This window comes from Sus scrofa, chromosome 14 (assembly GCF_000003025.6).
Source record: "Sus scrofa isolate TJ Tabasco breed Duroc chromosome 14, Sscrofa11.1, whole genome shotgun sequence".
Classification (NCBI taxonomy): Eukaryota; Metazoa; Chordata; class Mammalia; order Artiodactyla; family Suidae; genus Sus; species Sus scrofa.
In genome coordinates, this window is record NC_010456.5 from 41,803,021 (window position 1) to 41,822,045 (window position 19,025).

The following is a 19,025-nucleotide window of genomic DNA, read 5'->3' on the forward strand; positions in this document are numbered from 1 at the left end:
CCACATGCCGCAGGTTGGGCCTTAGAAAACACACACACACACACACACACACACACACACACACACACACACACATACAACAAAAACATACATCTGACTTACTACTGCAAGCTTTTTAAAAGTCTACAGGTCCGCAGCACTAAGTACATTCACATCACCACCATCCATCTTCAGAACTTTTTTCTTCTTCCCAAATGGAAACTCTCTGCCCACCAAACACTAACACCCCAACCCTCCTTCCCCCACCCCCGCAGCACCCGCCACTCTCCCCTCTGTCTCTACGAATCTGGCTGCTCGAGATGCCTCAGGTAAGTGGAATCAGACTGTGATGGGCTTGTTTCACTCAACATTAATATCCAAGATTCATCCATGTTGTAGCACGTTATCAGGGTTTCCCTGAAAGGCTGAACGATACCCATTATCTATGCACCTATCACATTTTGTTTGTCCATCATCCACCGATGGGCCCATGGGCTGCTTCCACCTTTTGGCTATGGTGAATATGCCGCTATGCACAGGGCTGCGCAAATATCTGAGCCTCCGCTCTTGGCACTTCTAGGCATATACCCAGAAATGGGGCTGTTCCTCTGATGACAAGGGATTATTCTTTAAGGACTGACTCAAATGCCCCTCTCTCCCTGAAGGCCAAACCATCCCTACTCTCCTGGGATGGGCAGCCTGTGCCCCTGAACTCTAACAGTGTGAACCCCCTGGACTCCCAGTTGCCACTCTGGACTCCCTCCACATTGTCACCAGAGGGACCTGTTTTGAAAAAGAAATGACTGTTCTCTCTCTTCTGCCTCCAAACTCCCAATGGCCTCCACTACTAGTAAGCAACGGCTTCCTTGCTGGCCTACCCGGCTTGACATGAGCAGGCTGCTGGAACACACTCCCCCCACCCCACCCCCCCCACCCCCCCCCCCCCCCCCGGCTTACTCTGCGCCCATACTTCCTCTGCGCCACAAAGCCTCCTGCCTCAGGGCCTCTGTCTTTCCAGCACTCACCTGGGTCTTTACTCGGCTGCCTCCTCCCCCACCCTTAAGGTCTCCCCTGAAATGGTGTCTCCTCAGGAGGACCCTCTGTCACCAGCCCTCCCAGACTTAACCTCACCCCCACCCATTTCAGGAAGAGCCCTGCAGGCCCTCCCTCCCTTAATCCCTGCGGTCTCTCCACCTCCCCCACCTCAGCCCCAGCCTGAGCTGGGCCCTCCCTGGCCTGGGCGGCTGCCCAACCTCCCAGCTTTCCTCTCCCTGTCCCTCCTGTGCACAGTGGCCAGCGTGGTCCTGTTCACACAGAGATCGGACCACAGAGTCCCCCGGCAAAGTTCCTGGTGGCTTCCTACTGTGCACAGGCCCTTCCGGCCCTGCCAACCTGGCAGCCCCTCTACTCCAGACTCCCCACCCCCGCCAGAGCCGCTCTGGCCTTACTGTGTCCTCACAGCTGCTCAAGGCTTCTGCCCTGGCCTGTTCCTCTGCCAGGACACTCTGCACACCCCCTTCCCTGGCCTTGCTCCTCTAGAACTCAGCTCTCAGCTAAAACCTCAGGTCCCCAGGGGAGCTCCCCCTCTAAAGGAGTCCCCCAATGCTTTTCTCTCATCCCTGGGCCTCCCTACATGCTCACATCACCATGCATATTTTCCTATTAGCACATCTTCAAATGGTCTGTTGACTGTCTGCAGCCCCGTCCCTCGCTACCTCACCAGCTCCATGAGAACAGGACCCTACAAGTCACATCTGCTGCCACAACCCCAGCACCCTCAGCAGGCCCTCCCGAGGCAGACATTCGATAACCTTTTGTGGCGCAGATACATGAAACCCCAGCAACACTGTGCCAGGCAGTTAGGAAGATAGTGATGGAGATTGAGAGAGGAGTGAGGCAAGGCTCCTGCCCTCAGGGGACTCACCGCCCAGGCTCAGAGGGGCAGCCAAGCTACTACCTAGGAGCATGATGCTATAGCCTGTTACAACCAATGAGCCCCAGAGGTGGGGGTCAGCTCTTCCTGGGAGGCTCGGAGAGCCCCAACACACAAGACATCCACGGCAGCCCTTGAAGCATGAACGGGGGTTCACTAGGGAGAAAACTACAAGACAGCACGGAGTCAGACCTAAAATCTATTCTGTCACTGTCAGCCATGCCATTACTTGGCCTTGAGAAAAGGAAGAGTATCACGGATGGAGCTGCAGAGGGGACACTTCGGTGCCAGACTGGCCCGAGTCCTGGCCCCGCTTCTCAAATAGCTGTGTGACTCTGGGCAAGTCACTTGACTGCTCTGAACCTCACTGTGCTCATCTGTAAAACGGGGATCCTAAGAGTAACTCCTTACAGGGCTGTGGTGAGGATTCAGACAACTCATACCCTTGGCCCAGAGCACCTTGTGGCTCTAGCTTTAGACACTGAAAAGTGGTTGACTGATGAGATCATTAACAGAGGTGTGGACAAGGCCCTATGCTAGACACTCTGGAAGCCTTCAAAGAGGAAGAGAACCACAGGCAGACATGCCTTCTCTTTCCCAGGCACAATGCCACTGCATGGCGTGGCTCGGTATCAGATGCTGGAAATACTCCCCAGGAGCAACTGGACCTTGAGTGGGTCTTTGACAGAAGAGCAGGACTCAGAAAAGGAATGCAGACCAACACAACGCCTGCCATTCCATAAACAAAGGATGTTGTGGCCATCAAGCCATCAGCCCCTACAGCTCACCCCCATCCTCCGCCCCCAGGATGGAGAAAAGCAGGATACTGGCCCTAGATGGTTAAGATGCACACTGAAGGAATGACTTCAATAAGCCAGACTCTTCTATCCTTCCTTACATAGAAAAGCACTAAATTCGTTAATTTGAGATGTCTGTTCCTTCTTTAATTAACAGTAATCTTCTGATGTTCTAACTACCAGGTTTTGTTTTTTGTTTTTGTTTTTTGCAAACACTCAATATATCCTGATTCCTCCCTTACCTCTTCCAATATATCCTGAGGAAGAGTGCCTCAGAACTATCTGAGAGGCTGTCTCCAGGGCTTAAGTCCTCGGCATGTCTGCAGAATAAAACCTAATTCTCAACCTTTAGGCTGTGCATTTTTTTCAGTCAACAGGTATTGATGTTCTTAAAGACTAAAGCTCAGTCCCACTCTCTCAGTTTAGAGAAATGTAAAAGGCAGCTAAATAGTTCCAGTTACCAGACAGGGATTAAAAAAGTACTTTCTAAATGGAAAAAAATTTCAACATATAATGGATTAATCAAGAAGCACTGTAAGAAAGTATAGATACCATCAACATCATGTTTAAAAAGTAGCACACACTTGGCTTTAGATTAAAGTGGAAACAGGTCGGAGTTCCTGTTGTGGCACACTGGAAAAGAATCCAACTAGCATCCATGAGGATGCGGGTTTGATCCCTGGCCTCACTCAGTGGGTTAAGCATCTGGCGTTGCCGTGAGCTGTGGTGTAGGTCACAGACAAAGCTTGGATCAGGCGTTGCTGTGGCTGTGGCGCAGGCCGGCAGCTGTAGCTCCGATTAGACCCCTAGCCTGGGAATTTCCATAGGCCTCAGGTGTGGCCCTAAGGAAAAAAAAAAAAGCGAATAAATTAATTAATTAAGTGGAAATAAGTCATCTTTGAAGATCAGGGAAGCAAGAAAGATTTCCCACTCCACTTTCCTGAGTTTTTAAATGCCTCTCACTTCAGCCCCAGTCTGGGAAGCCCAATGGCTCTGGGCCAGTGGCCAGAAGGTGGAGGCAGTAGCAGCTGACACAAAGCTGGCCAGGGCCAGCCTAGAAATGCATTGAGGAGGATGTACTACCAGAAGGGCACCAATGGAAGCTACATTTGTGGCCCCTAGAACTTCATTCTCTTGGCCCCAGTGTCAGCCTCTGGGGAAGAGGAAGGTGGCCAGTACCAAAGATAGTGAAGCGACAGTCATGGGAACAGGGGTGGGAGTGGCTGGAGGAAGGCCTGGGGGCTGCATGTGACAGCTGCCCCAGGTCTGGGGCCACTTCAAGCCAGCCTCTGAAGACTGTTTTTTTTTTTTTTTTTTTTTGAAGGTGTAACCTAAAAGAGGGTCTTACCGGAACCTCTGAGCCTCTAAGATAAAGCCACCTGCCTCTATCTAAAGATGTCCCCAACATCCACTGAAACGTAAAGTCACTCGAGAACTAAAAAGATTTTCGCTCTTCGGCAACTGTGTGCTCATGCCCTATCCTGTGAACCTTCTATCACCCCTGATGGTGAGAGTGGGAGTAAAGCTCACGATCTGGTCCCAGAGCACCAAGGCTGTCTAAAATGTCATAGGAGAAGTTCCCGTTGTGGCTCGGTGGTTAATGAACCCAACTAGTATCCATGAGGACGCAGGTTCAATCCCTGACATCGCTCAGTGGGTTAAGGATCTGGTGTTGCTGTGAGCTGTGGTGAAGGTGGAAGACATAGCTCTGATTCTAAGTGGCTGTGGCGCAGGTAGACAGCTGCAGCTCTCCTAGCCTGGGAACTTGCATATGCCTCGGGTGCGGCCCTAAAAGGATAAAAATAAAATAAAATAAAACATCACAGGAGTGTCCCCGCAGGCTGGGCAACAGCAAGGTCAATGCTGGCATTTATTCTTCCTGCTGCATGAATGCAGCTGTTTCCCAGCCATCATTGCAAGCTCATGCCCCGGCTCTTTAGTGAGAAGGATTCTCCATGGAAACCTGTTTTGAACATTGTGCTCACCTGTTCTTCAAACGACGAGATCTGCCATCTGTACATTCTTAAGACGTCCAACAAGCAGCTTGCATCCAAGACCTCCTCGTCAGTGACTTCCTGGCAGGATAAAGCTGGAAACAGGAAAGGGAGTACAATTTTAAGTGAACCAGCACGACAACTAACCGGAAAACCAGCACAGCACATGTCAAAGCCAATTAAAAATGTAAGGACTGTAAAATTCACCTTGGAATCATATCTCTTTCATTATTCTTCCTTGTAGCCTTACCCAGTGCTTAGTATGCTACTAGACGCTTTGTGTTTGTTGAATGAATGTAATTTTCCATGAGGCTGCAGCATGTAAACAAAGTAACTGACTTTCAGATATGTGAATCATCAATATACATTTATTCTTGCAAGATTCATATTTAATAAAATTATTTCAACTCACAACTCTGAGGGATAGGAGGGACCTGAAATACCATCTGCCCAACCCTACTCTCACTGCCTAACCCCCTCGAGACTCTCTCCCATGGCCACTCTCTCCATAAGGCCTTCACTTGGATTTGTGTGCATCTGAGTTTCTGATCATCACTGTAAAGCATCCATCTCTATGAGGCAGCCTCAAAGGGTCCTTTGAGTGACTCGCTTTTTAGTCAAAGTAGAATCAAGCCTCATAAACAAAAAATAAAAGCTTGAGGGGCTTATGAACTTATATTACAATTACAACTAGATCAGGGGTTGGCAAATTTTTTCAGTAAAGGGTCAGCTAGTAAACATTTTAGGCTTTGCAGGTCCCTGCAGTAACTACTCAACTCTGCCACGGTAGCACAAAAGCAGTCATAGATGATAGGTAATTTGTAATAGTACATATCACGTATATTATCTGTAACGAAATGGGCATGGCTGTGTGTCAATAAAACTTTATTCACAAACACATGTGGTGGGCAAAATCTGGCCCAAGGGCTATAGTCTACTGATTCCTGATTCTGATCCTGACCACCTTCCTTCCCATGGCACATTATTACAGACCACTAGTTTACACTAAACCAGCACTGTCGTACAGATGAGATAAAAACACAGGGGCCTGCCATCTCAACACAGTTTCTAGGCGTTCAATGACTCTCCAGATTAACTAAGCCAGCTTGTTTTTCTCTCCGATTTGCAGTCAGCCAACTTGAGAGATGGCTTTGAATACTTTCGGCTCTGGCTCTGGAGGGTCTAAACACTGCCACCCCCACCCCTGATGGAACATGGTTGGTGATTTGGGTGCTGACCTGTGAAGAAGCAGCAGCCTTAGCAGCCAGTAAGAGTGCTGAGGAGGTTTGGTTGATCAGTGTAAATCTATTGTGGGGTCAGACCTTCACCCTCCAGGAAGAAGGGAAGGTACTCTATCTTCCTTCTTCCTCCTACTCCCCCGGGGAAGCCCATCTGTTAACTTTTTCCGTCCCGAGAAAAACGTGAATGTCAGCTTCAGCCCATTTTTGCCTAAAATGCTATGCAGCAATGTGGCAACATCTTCTAATTTTCACATCCCACAGTCCAGGAAATTGACTCTCTCAGGGTCTACCTCTGGGAAAGACATGCTTGTGTGCATGACGGGCATGGGAGCCTGTTTATCCAGATAAGGCACTGGAAGCAGATGGCTACATACACCAGGGTGTCTTGATAGTATGGAGGCTGTGCAGCTGTAAAAGTGCATGAGGTTTGCAAATCACATATCTGATAAGGGATTGATAACCAGAACATGTAAGAAATTCCTAAAACTCAACAACAGAAACACAGAAAACCAAATTCAGAAATGGATGAAAGAGCTTAACAGACATTTAATTTAAAAAAAAAAAAAAAAAAAACAGAAATGGCCAACATGAAAAAATGCTCAACATGACTTACGATTAGAGAAATGCAAGTCAAGACCACAATGAGACATCACATTCACACCCAGTAAGATGACTATTATCAAAAAGACAGACAATAACAAGTGCTGGTGAGGATGTGGAGAACCGGAACACTGGTGCACGGCTGGTGGGAATGAAGAGCGGTCTGGTGAGTCCTCAAAATATGAAACAGAACTACCGTCTGATCTAGCAGTTCCACTCCTGGGTATACAGCCCCCAAAATTAAAAGCGGGAGCTTGAATAGACATGCATACACCAATGTCCATTTTTCACAATGGCCAAAAGCTCAAACAACCAAAACGTCCACTGACATGCAAGGATAAACAAAATGTGGTGTGTATGTATACACGTACACACACACACACACACACACACAATGTAATGTTACTCTTATTTAAAAGGAATGAAATTCTGACAGTGTGGATGAACCTCGAGGGCATTGTGCTAAGGGAAACAAACCAGACAAAAAAGGACAAAAATTATATGTCTCCACTTAAATCAGATACATATAGCCCAACTTATAGAGACAGAAAGTAGAACTGCGGTTAGCAGGATCTGGGGGTGGTGGAAAATGAGGAGCTACTGTTTAATGGATACAGAGTCTCAAGATGGGAAGATAAAAACAGTTCTGGAGATGAAGAGTGGTGACAGCTGCACAACAATGTGAATGTATTTGATAACACAGAACTGTTTACTTGAAAATGGTTATGATGGCAGATTTTATGTTATGAATATTTTACCACATTTTTTTGAATGAGCAAAGGATATGACCTAGCAGTTAGTTCACAGAAGACAAAATACATAAGACCAGTAAACTCACCAAAAAAAAAAGATGAATGAGGTAGAGCTCCATGTATTGAAATGGCCATTTCTCTAATGCCTTATTTTGTTATTTGGTCATGAAAAAACAAAACGAAACAATGGAGTTCCTGTTGCGGCTCAGGGGGTTAAGGACCTGACATAGTCTCCGTTCAATCCCTGGCCTCACTCAGTGGGTTAAGGATCTGGTATTGGCATGAGCTGTGGTGTGGGTCATAGATGCGGCTCAGAATATGGTGTTGTGTGGCTGTGGCGTAGGCTGGCAGCTGCAAGCTCTGATTTGACCCTGAGCCTGAGAACTTCCATATGCCACAGGTACAGCCCTAAAAAGAAAAACAAAACAATATATAATTTCTATGGGTTTTTCAAAACATAGTTAAATGCACAGAAAATGGTCTGGAAGGATACACTTATCTTTTACTTTGGGAAAGGAAGCAGAGGGAGCAGGATTCAGGTAGGGAAAAAGAGAACTGAACCTTGTCTGTAATGCTTTAATTTCTTACAAGGAGAATTTACCCTTGCATTACTTATATAATTAAAAACTATTTCAGAGTTCCAGTTGTGGCTCAGTGGTAACAAACCCGACTAGTATCCATGAGGACAGGGGTTCGATCCCTGGCCTCGCTCAGTGGGTTAACGATCCAGCACTGCCATGAGCTGTGGTGTATACTGCAGACACGGCTCAGATCCCGCATTGCTGCGGCTGTGGCGTAGGCTGGCAGGTGCAGCTCAAATTTGACTCCTAGTCTGGGAACTTCCATGTGCCTTGGCTGTGGCCCTACAAAGACAAAGAAAAAAAATTATTTCTAAAAACCAAGTAAATAAAAGATCCTGGAGTTCCCATCATCGGGAATGAATCTGTCTAGTACCCATGAGGTCACAGGTTCAATCCCTGGCCTCGCTCAGTGGGTTAAGGATCTGGTGTCACTGTGAGCTGTGGTGTAGGTAGTAGACATGGCTCAGATCCCTCGTTGCTGTGGCTGTGGCACAGCCCAGTGGCTACAGTTCTGAATTGACCCCTAGACTGGGAACCTCCATATGCCACGAGTATGACCCTAAAAAGACCAAAAAAAAAAAAAAAAAAAAAAAATCCTGAGAAGCAGAGGTAGAGTCGGGAGGATATATTCTAGGCACAGCTGCCTGAGATGGCTCTGCTTCCCAGCACCAGGTCCCATGTGTGAAAAGTAGAGAGAAGTGTCACAACCTCACAGGACCACATCTAACCCTATGTTATGATACCTTGGAGGACACGTCATTCTTCACACAGTCTTTGGAATGTTTTGTTTTCTTCTTTAAACAGGGCAGTAAAAGAAATTATTTTCAAGTCTCTTATACAGAAGAGCAAACCTTGCTTTTCCTAAAAGTTCCTATGTCAAGCCGAGATCCTATGGGAAAACACCTCAGTGAAGCAGTATTTAGATGAGGGTTTTGTTTGTTTTTCATTGTTGTTTTTGTTATTTTGCTCTTCAGGACTGCACCTACAGCATGTGGAGGTTCCCAGGCTGGGGGTCGAATGGGAGCTGCAGCTGCTGGCCGACACCACAGCCACAGCAGTGCCAGATCTGAGTCGAGTCTACAACCTATACCACAGGTCAAGGCAATGCCAGATCCTTAACCCACTGAGTGAAGCCAGTGATTGAACCCATATCCTCATGGATCCTAGCTGGATTGGTTTTCTCAGAGCCACAATGGGAATTCCTAGCTGAGTTTTTAAAATCCTTTTTTTTTTTTTTTTTTTTTTCTGACTGGGGAGTAATACACGATTAGTGCTGAAAGTTTCAGAAGTACAGCTTTTCTTTTTGCTTTTTTGCTTTTTAGGGCCATACTCATGGCATATGGAAGTTCCCAGGCTAAGGGTCCAATGGGAACTACAGCTGCTGGCCTACACCACAGCCACAGTAACACAGGATCTGAGCCACGTCTGTGACCAACATCACAGCCCAAGGCAACTCCGATCCTTCACCCACTGAGCGAGGCCAGGGATCACACGCACATACTCATGGATCCTAGTCAGGTTTGTTAACTACTGAGCCACGAAGGGAACTCCCTCTTTCACATTTTTAAACTATCATTTGCACCAGACCAAAACAGTCACAGCTAACATTTTGGTCTTTTTCTGTGCAGCCTTTATCTGTGGAATTTTTTTTTTCTTTTTCCTTTTTGGCCATCCTTTGAGATATGTAGTTCCTGGACCAGGATCGAATCTGAATTGCAGCTGCAACCTCTGCCACAGCTGCAACACCGGATCCTTAACCTATCATGCCAGGATTGAACCTGCATTCCAGCGTTATAGAGACCCTGCTAATCCCACAGTGGGAACTCCTATCTGTGGAAATTTTTGATTTGCTAAAGTCAAATCATATTTTGTAGCCTATCCCCCACTTTTTTTTTTTTTTTGGCCACACCCATGGCATGTGGAAGTTCCTGGGCCAGGAATGAAACCCATGCCATGGCAGTAACCTGGGCCACTGTGGTGACAATGTCAGATCCTTAACCTGCTATGCCACACGGGAACTCCCTACATCCTACTCTTTTAAACTTTAATAGTTATAGCCAATGCCCTCTTCCAAATTAAAAACAAGAACACTTCATATTCATAAAGATGTTTCTTAGTGGCTGTGTAACATTCCACCAAGAGCTTAACCATTCTCTGCTGGATACCATATTCTTTCCTTTCCCTCCCATCACAACCAGGTGCTGGAAATCTCTGCATGCAGAATTGGCAACCCTTATCCCCTGGCTCCATATCCTTAGATTCAACCAACTAAGGATTGAAAATACTCAGGAAAAAAAAATTCCAGAAAGTTCCCCAAAGCAAAAATTGAATCTGCCGGACACCAGCAATTATTTACATAGCATTTACACTGTATCAGGTATAGTGAGTAATGCAGAGATGATTCAAAGTTTATGGGATGATGGGCATAGGTTACATGCAAATACTATAGAATTTTAGCATCTGCAGATTTTGGTATCTGTGAAGGGGGCGGGTAGGGAAAGAGGTTGTCCACACATTATGGGGGAAAAATCAGTTCCACAGTCAAAAAACATGCTATAAAATGAAATTAGACTGCTTACTCCTTAAAACTTTAACCCTGCCCACATATTCTTTGACTCTCCAACCTTGGGACAAGTATTTGGCCATTCCCAAAGTGCCTGCCCTGAGAACTCCATTTCAGGCTAATGTAAATCACAGTCCACTGAATTACTAGGTCAAATGATGCTGGGCATTTTGATCCCAAAATTCTTTCCAGAAAGGCTGCCCCAAGTTACATCACCCGCAGCATGTAGGAATGTGTAGCCCAACAGCTGGTCAGGACTGTGGATCTGTTTCTCACCCTTTGCTGACAGGCCAAAAAATGCTACCTCACCGGTATGTTATTTGTATTTCTTTCATGATGGCCAGATTGACTATTTGAGTATTTCTCATGTTTTGTTAGATACACACTGTATCTATATAAATACAATTTGTATTGCTTCTTTTGAAAATTATCCCATTTTCTAGACTAAAATACATTTTTTAAAAAACTTTAATGTTTTTGAAACTACAGTACTTCCTACAACCAAAACGATTAAGTGGCAGTGGATTGTTTTTCTTCCCTAAAACATTGTTACTAAACTGACAATTCTTCCAATAAATGATTACATCTTTCATTTAAAAAAATACCTATTTGTGATACTCATGTCGCAACAGAAGAAAGGGTGGGGGAAAAAACTGTAACTGCAATGTATACATCTAAGGATAACCTGACCCCCTTGCTGTACAGTGGGAAAAGAAAAAAAAAATATCTATTTGTACCTCTTGGGCCCTTAGTGTTTTATTTTTCATAATGATCTATACAATATTTTTCTACAGGAAAGCTATTAACCCTCTGCCCGCTGTCTGGGTTGCTGCTCTGAAAAGGCACCCGACCCCCTTTACATTTGCAACAATACCTTTCAGGAGGTGCAACAGGGTCAAGGATAAGTACTGGTGCTGGGGGGGCTCCTTCTGATCCCTGGTGTACTGGGTGGTGAATTCTTCCAGCCACTTGATGAAAGTGGGGCAGGCTGACAAGCCTTGCAGCAGAGAGTTCATGAAGCAGGTGTTCCCCAAGTTGACAAGGCCAGGCACAAGCCCTACGAAAGTGAGGGGAAGAGGGGAACAGCTCGCCACCTTGGACTAGCTCTTTTTTTCCTCTCCCGTTTGGGCCCCAGAGCTCCTGCACTGTAGCCTTGGCCTGGAAACCCCAATCTCAGAAGGTCCTCATCCACAGCAATCAGGGGCCCAGGCATTCTGTCCCGGCGGGCTGCTCCTTCAGGAGACTGTCTGCCACGGGGCCATGTGTGACTTTGGAAACTTACCAGAGTGTCTGGCACAGCCTGGCTTACACTGAATGTACAGAAACACTTGGTAACCTCTCTCTTCCTCCCTCTCCCTCCCTCTCCCTCTCCCTCACTCTCCTTTGTTAAGAAAGCAGTGTTTCTCAACAGAAGAAAACAACGTTCTGTTCTTACTCCCCAGGACAATGACTTAGTTCTTATAATCAGTGGGAAAGACACCACTACTGCCATTCTGATCAGTCTTTCTGCAGAGAGATCAACAAAATCTGACATTTTTCTCTCTTCCACTGAAATTTAAAAAAAAATACACAAAAGAAAAGTGGATATATAATCAATCCCCATTACAACCATCCCCAGATTTAACAATGATCACCATTTTGCTGTATCTTTTAGGTGTTTCTTTGTTTTGGCTGAATTTTAATATAAGCAGAGCAACACTTGCAAAAGGGGGCATTTAAAAAACAAGGAAATAAATTTCTGTGTTAACGAAGAAACGAACTTGAAACATTTACTAGTGACTGACAGCTATTTAGTGAAAGCACAAATGCATCACACAGTCTGTCAGCTGTACTGCTGAGAAACACAATGGTCATCTTGATGAGAACACTTAGAACAATTAAGCCACTTGAAATTTCTCACTACAGAGCATGTCTCAAACTCAAGACCTTAGAAGGGGTGAAATATAAATCTTTTAACTACAGGGTATAAAATAATGAGTCATTAAAATCAACTTCTGTTTAAAAGAAAGTACTATCCACAAAACCGAGGATATAAGACAGCCAAAAACGCCCTCCCTTTTTGTACTCATTTTTCATCTACGGAACATGATACCAAAGCCTCCTTCTTACCTTTTCTCCTCTTCTTTCTCTCCGTAATGGGGCCCCAAATAACATATATTCCTGCTGCCAGGGCAGCAGCAATTCCACCTATAACACCCCAGTTCTTCATGACTTTGTATCTAAAAAAGAAAATAAGTTTACTGTCTTCTCTCATCACCATTGCAATATATGTGCATAGAGGTGCAGGTACACAGAAATAACACTGCATCAGAAGCCACTGGCCTGCCAAATTCCAGACTTCCAAGTTAAAGTAATACACGATGTAGGATTATGTCTTGAAAATCAGCACATTCGGACATTAGGATTTCAAACCTAAGTCAGAGCAACCTCCCCAGAGGCCCATCTCACTCAGAGAAGCCTAGGCTTTCCTCCTGCTCTGCCTCCCCCTCTGCCACCACAGCGGCCACTGTGCCAGCCACACTCCTACCCCAGGGCCTTTGCACTGCTGCTCCCTCTGCCTGGGATGTTCTTCCCCAGGTCCCACTGCTTGGCTCACTCCCTCCCCTCCCCTTCACTTCCAACAAACTTCTGGAACCTGTACTCCTGGTCCTTTTCACCCAGTCCTCATTTTTCTTTTTACTATAGTACTCGCCACCTTCTAACATTACATTCACTCATTCACCACATTTATTCTCAGTCTTCCTCAACTGAAACGTGAAGTCCCTAAGGGCAGGGATCTCTATTTTAAACACTAAGATATTCCAAATGTTTAGATCATGCCTGGCACATGATAAGGTACCAAGTATGTTCTTGATCATATTTATTGAATGATTGGGACCTGGAAAACATAGAAATGCATTTACCTTTTAGATTATCAAATGGAAGGGCGGGGAGGCATATAATAGTATAAAAGATCCTCTAAATACTTATGAAATTACAGATTTCTTCAATTAAGGCTTGGCAAACAATGAAGTTATACTTCTACTACAAATAAACTTTACCAGCAATTTAAAACATTGTCTTCATACAAGCTATGTATTTCCACTAAATAAAGCAAACAACATAAATATGTACATATGTATAAATGTGCAACACACACTTGTATATATGTGTTAGATACGTGTTTGTGTGTGTGTGCGTGTGATATATTCTTATCCCAACATGCGGATCATGTGAACATTGTTTTGATTTCAATTCAGTCACAATAACTCAGGGAAGAGTCTGGTGATATCAGTAACTGACTGATGTCAACCAACATTTTCCCAATGTCATGGCTGATGTGATACATAACTGATGACTGAATTCCAAATAAATCTTCATTCTCCCACGGCAGTGTAAGGAGAATGTGTACAGAAAGTGGAAATGCATAATCTGGTTCAAGTCTGGTTCTGCTCTCTTTCCTGTTTCACCTTACCCCATTGAAATGCTCTTACCCCGTTTCACCTTTGGAGCCTCAGCTTCCTCATCTGTCCAATGGAATATGGAGGTTCCCAGGCTAGGGATCAAATGTGAGTCACAGCTGTGGCAACGCCAGATCCTTCACCTGCTGTGCCACAGCAGGAACTCCAAGACTCAGCTTATAGAGTGGTTGTGAAGACTGATTAAGTGTTAAGGCATAGGGTGCACAGTAAGAGCTTTAATAAATGTTAGCTGTTGCAACTAAGTACTGTAATCTCAGCTTCACTCATGAAAGTTATTCTCGAAATTTCTTAATGCATCCCTTGTGCTGATTTTTACACAATAGGTATATTCACAAAAGTGCCTGGAAAGGTTAAAAACCTTCATTGAAATTCTAAAGCCCTTTACAAGTGCTTTGAAATCCTCTAATTGAACATTAATACCTAAAGGTGCGTGCACTATGCCAGGCACTGTGATAACTGTATCTCACCCTCAAAACAATCCCATGGAGGTAGGTTCTATTATCATCTCCATTTTTATAGTTGAGGAAACTAAGAGATGCAGCCAACTTGGTCAAAGTAAGGAAGACCACGTGGATCTGAACTCCTGCTTGGCTGCCAAGTCTGTGCCTCAACCCACGAAGCTCATGGGGAAACTGAAGGTCAGAATGTCAAGGGGATGGAAGAGAGGTCTTGCCCAGGTCCTAAGAAGGACATGCATAAAAAAACCAGGGGCCAGTGGTGACACTGGAAATCCCACAACACAAGGAGAGTAGTAGGGCTTGGGAGTAAAAAGCTCTGCTGTCAGGTCAGCTGTAGGATCACAGGCAAGGCCGTTTCCTGGCCTATTTCCCATCAGAGGAATAGGGGCCTTGGACATGATCACCATAGAGGATTTTCCTGCTCTGGGATAATAAGCTCTTCAGACCTGCTTTGGATCCAGAGGGAGGGTCCCAGTCACTTAGGGTCAGTGGGGGTGGGGCAGGGGTTAGGGAGCTGCAGTGCTCAGTTCTAAAGCCTGGAGCAGGAGAAGGGAAATAAGGACCCTGACAGTACTGGGGGCCCATGCTACTGGGAGGTCCTAGCAGGAATGCGGGGGGGTTCTTAACAGGACTGTGAGCCTGACTGGTTTAGAGACCCTTGCAAGATAAGGAGTCACAGATAAGATTAGGGACCCACACAGACTAAGGGATCCCTGGCAAAATTGGGTGTGTGTGTGTGTGTGACAGAAATAGGCATACTGACAAAATGGGGGCGGGGGGCCGCTAGTAAGCCCGGGGCACTTTACAGGGTTGTGAGAACCATGGCAGGATTGAGGAGCCTGGCAAGACTGGGGAACCCGAGCAAGCCAGGAACTGACATGATTGGGGAGCTCAGAAGGACTGGGGGTATACTGAAGGATGAAGGCTTCCTGGAAGGCCTGTGAGGCGCTGAGAGCTCTGAGGGCCATTGACAGAATTCGGGGCCTTGACAAGCCGAAGGATCCCTGGAAGTTCTGGGGACAGTGACAGGATTGGAGGAGGCACTGGCAGCCTAAGGAGGTGGGTAGAGGGGGCACTGATAAAACTGAGAGCGCCAGCGGAATCGAGGAGTACGGACAAAATCAGCGTTGCCGAATCTGCAGGCCCTGGAGGCTCGTCGCCTCTTCCGCCTCAAGGCCTAGGCCTCCAACCCTTCCGGACGCAGAAACCTCCAAATTCTCACTCGGCCCTGGGGACCCTGACTGAGGCGTGATAAGACCGTCACACGCCAGCTTGGGCACCTTGGTCTCGGCCTCCCCGGCCGCCCCGCCCCCCCAAAGCTCACCTGACCGCCGCCCCGGTCCGCAGGAAGCGCTGGATGGCCCTGTCCGCCGCGGTCATCGCCGCCTCGGCCCGGGAGCTCAGCATCGCGGCTGCGCGGGAGGCCTGCCGCCGCCCCCGCCCATATCACCGCGGCTGGACCCAGGGCTTCGAGGGCTCCGGAGGCGGCGGAACCCACGGCCAAAGTCCCAGCTCCTTCGGGGAGGGTAGACCGCAGGACGGGCTCCCGGAAGAACCGGAAGTAGTTCTTTCCGGAGGACTAGAGTAAAGGGACCACAACCTTGTTCTTCCTTTTCCCCCTTAGCAACGGGCGTCCGCGTCGGTTACTGAGGAAGGCCCTGTGGTCCCGGGCTGCTTGGTTTTCAAATTTTGCCCGGGCTCCGTTCATAATAGAGATGTCCTATTTCCGAATGGACCCTGGGTCATTTTTCTTTTTCGATGTGAAAGCGGCATCACGGCTTGGCCACCGTTAGTTATTATTATAAGCCAAATGGATCAGAATATAATCAGTGTGAGACTCAAGAATCTGCATTTTAACAAGCTTCAGCTATTTGTGTAGCATCCTAAATGGGGGGGTGTGTTATATCCAAACATAACTTTTACTATTTCATTTCGTTTTTTACCTATATCACATAAATATTTTTAATGTTTTTAGATTGTTTTCATATTTGGAAAAAACAATATTTTTCTAATATCCATGACAGTAAGTATCTGTATTTGATCATTCAAATAGGACAAATGTTTATCTCATGTATCACCCAAAGTCATCTTTACATTCAGAAGTAAGCACTTTATCCTTGGTAAAACACGGAGATAGAGAAATAGAGATCATTTGGAAGTGATAAGAGTAGTTGCAGAGTTGATATGTGTTGATGAGGATTTGGAGCAACTGGAACACTCATACATCACTGATGGGAATGTAAAATAATACATACACTTGGAAAGCTGGCCATTTCCTATAGAGATAAACATAATGTACCACAATGACCCAGCCATTTCATTCTTCAGTATTTATTTATCCAAGAGAAATGAAAATGTAAATCTACACAAAGATTTGAATGTTCACAGCTACTTTATTCATAATAGCTCCAAATTTGGAAAATCCAAAAATGTTCATGAATCAATGATAGATAAAATGTGTTGTATCCATACAATAGAATATTACTGTTATAAATAAGAAGCACTACTAGAAAAACACAAAAACATTTATGAATCTCAAAGCCATGCTGAATGAAAGAAGCCAGACACAAAAAATATGTACTTTATGCTCCTGTTTATATCAATTCTAAAAAATACGAATTAATCTAGAGTAATAAAAGCAGATGAGTGGTTGTCTGGAGCCAGAGACAAACTTTTGGGGTAATGGAAACATTCTATATCTTGATTGCAGAGTTGTTACACAAGTGCATACTTCATTAAAAACTATTATATTGTATATGTTAAATGACTTTCCCTGCCCAACCATATAAACCCCCTTCCACATTCGTATTTCTACCTCCTTTCTTTGCTTTATTTTCCCCCACAGCACTTAGCATCATCTGACATGCCATATATGGTATAATTTTTTTTTGGCCTTGCCCACAGCATGTGGAAGTTCCTGGGCCAGGGATGGAACCTACCCTGCTGTAGTGACAATGCCAGATCCTTAACCTACTAGGCCACCAGGGAACTCCACGGTATAATTTTTTATTGCCAGTTTTCCTCAACAAAAATATAAGCTCAATGAAGGCAGAAATTTTGTCCATTTTATCTCTTCTCTCTCCTCAGTCTTTAGCAGGGTGCTTGTCCATAGTAGGATTTTAGCAACGGTTTACTGAGTGAAAGTAAATGAATTAATACATATTCCAGACATGAGTCTATGAATGAGATAAATATAGCTTACTATATATTTTTTCTTTTTCTGGCCACACCCGCAGCATATGGAAGTTCCCAGGCTAGCGGTACAATCAGAGCTACAGCTGCCAGCCTATATCACAACCACAGCAACACTGGATCTGAGCTACATCTGTGACCTACACTACAGCTTGTGGCATTGCCGGATTCTTAACCCCCCGAGCAAGGCCAGGGATTGAACCTGCATCCTCAGAGAGATTACATCGTGTTCTTAACACACTGAGCCACAATGGGAACTCCCTGATGTAGCCACAGTCTTTACGAAGCTTATATTCCAGTCAGGAAAGATAGACATTAAAAAGTTACTTGCAGAAATGACTAATCAAACATCATTATAAGTGCAGTGAAGAAGTACAGGAATATGGGAGTTCCTGTCGTGGCTCAGTGATTAACAAACCCGACTAGTATCCATGAGGACTCGGGTTTGATCCCTGGCCTCACTCAGTGGTTTAAGGATCTGGCGTTGCCGTGAGCTGTGGTATAGGTTGCAGACTCGGCTCAGATCCTGCATTGCTGTGGCTGTAGCGTAGGCTGGTGGCTACAGCTCCAATTGGACCCCTAGCCTGGGGACCTCCATAAGTCACCAGTGCAGCCCTAAAAGATAAAAAGACAAAACAAAGTACAGGAATATAAAAAGAATGTGTGAGGTGCAACATCAGCAACAAAAACAGATAGAACCTCTGAAAACTAGCTCCTCCATAAAAGCAATGAAAGATCAGAAAATGATCAGAATCAACTTTTTCAGAACTCTGGAAAGTAACCAAAAGGCTAGCAGCAACCTGATGAGCATTTATTCAAGAAAATGGCTGAATCTCAGTAAGAACAGTAAATTTTGTGACATTTTTAACTTGCTACAGTTCCAGTCTTTCTTCTCCAACTGGCAGTAATATTAAAAATAGTAGCCCACATTACCAGTGCAGGCTGGTACCCATTGGAAGGAGCAGAACAGAGCTGGGACTCTTTCAAAGCCTCCCCTGAAAATTGTCATTATTAGACCTGTCTGGTGATTTCCAGGAAGACGTCACTTGAAAGACTTGTCTTTGTTTGACCTACTTCAATGGTTAGAGTCTGCCCAGGGCTAAAAGTTTCTCCCTAGCAACGTTTGTCAGAAATATTTATGGGCAAGTGCTTTAATGCCACAGCTACCAAGGAATGAATAACAGTTATGGCAAACAGTAGACTAACAAAAAACTTAAAAGGAGAAGCCAAGGAATGAGACATTTATAGGGGCTTTGAAAACTCCCAATATATTTCTAGGCATCAAGAAGGGCAGAGCTGTGCACATTCTCAGCAGAGACCTGAGAAGGTGCTAAATTCTCATCTCTGGCTGTCCTTAATGTTCTGCACAAGCAGAAAGTGAAGGCTAAGGCAGAGTTTTCAACTACTTGGCTGTGTTGACGGTGTGTCCCAACACACACACACACAGGACCCCTTGGAAAAGACTGAGAGATTT

General features: G+C 45.4%; 1 protein-coding gene across 1 annotated transcript in view; it reads right to left on the reverse strand.

Annotated features, from left to right (window-relative positions):
* Positions 1-15,917, reverse strand: part of USP30 (ubiquitin specific peptidase 30) — a 53,718-nt gene extending 37,801 nt beyond the window's left edge. Inside the window, 4 exon segments of the mRNA XM_001929284.6 lie at positions 4,695-4,798; positions 11,315-11,497; positions 12,550-12,659; positions 15,684-15,917. Of these exon segments, the coding sequence (XP_001929319.2) occupies positions 4,695-4,798; positions 11,315-11,497; positions 12,550-12,659; positions 15,684-15,766 (480 nt within the window). The 5' untranslated portion in view covers positions 15,767-15,917.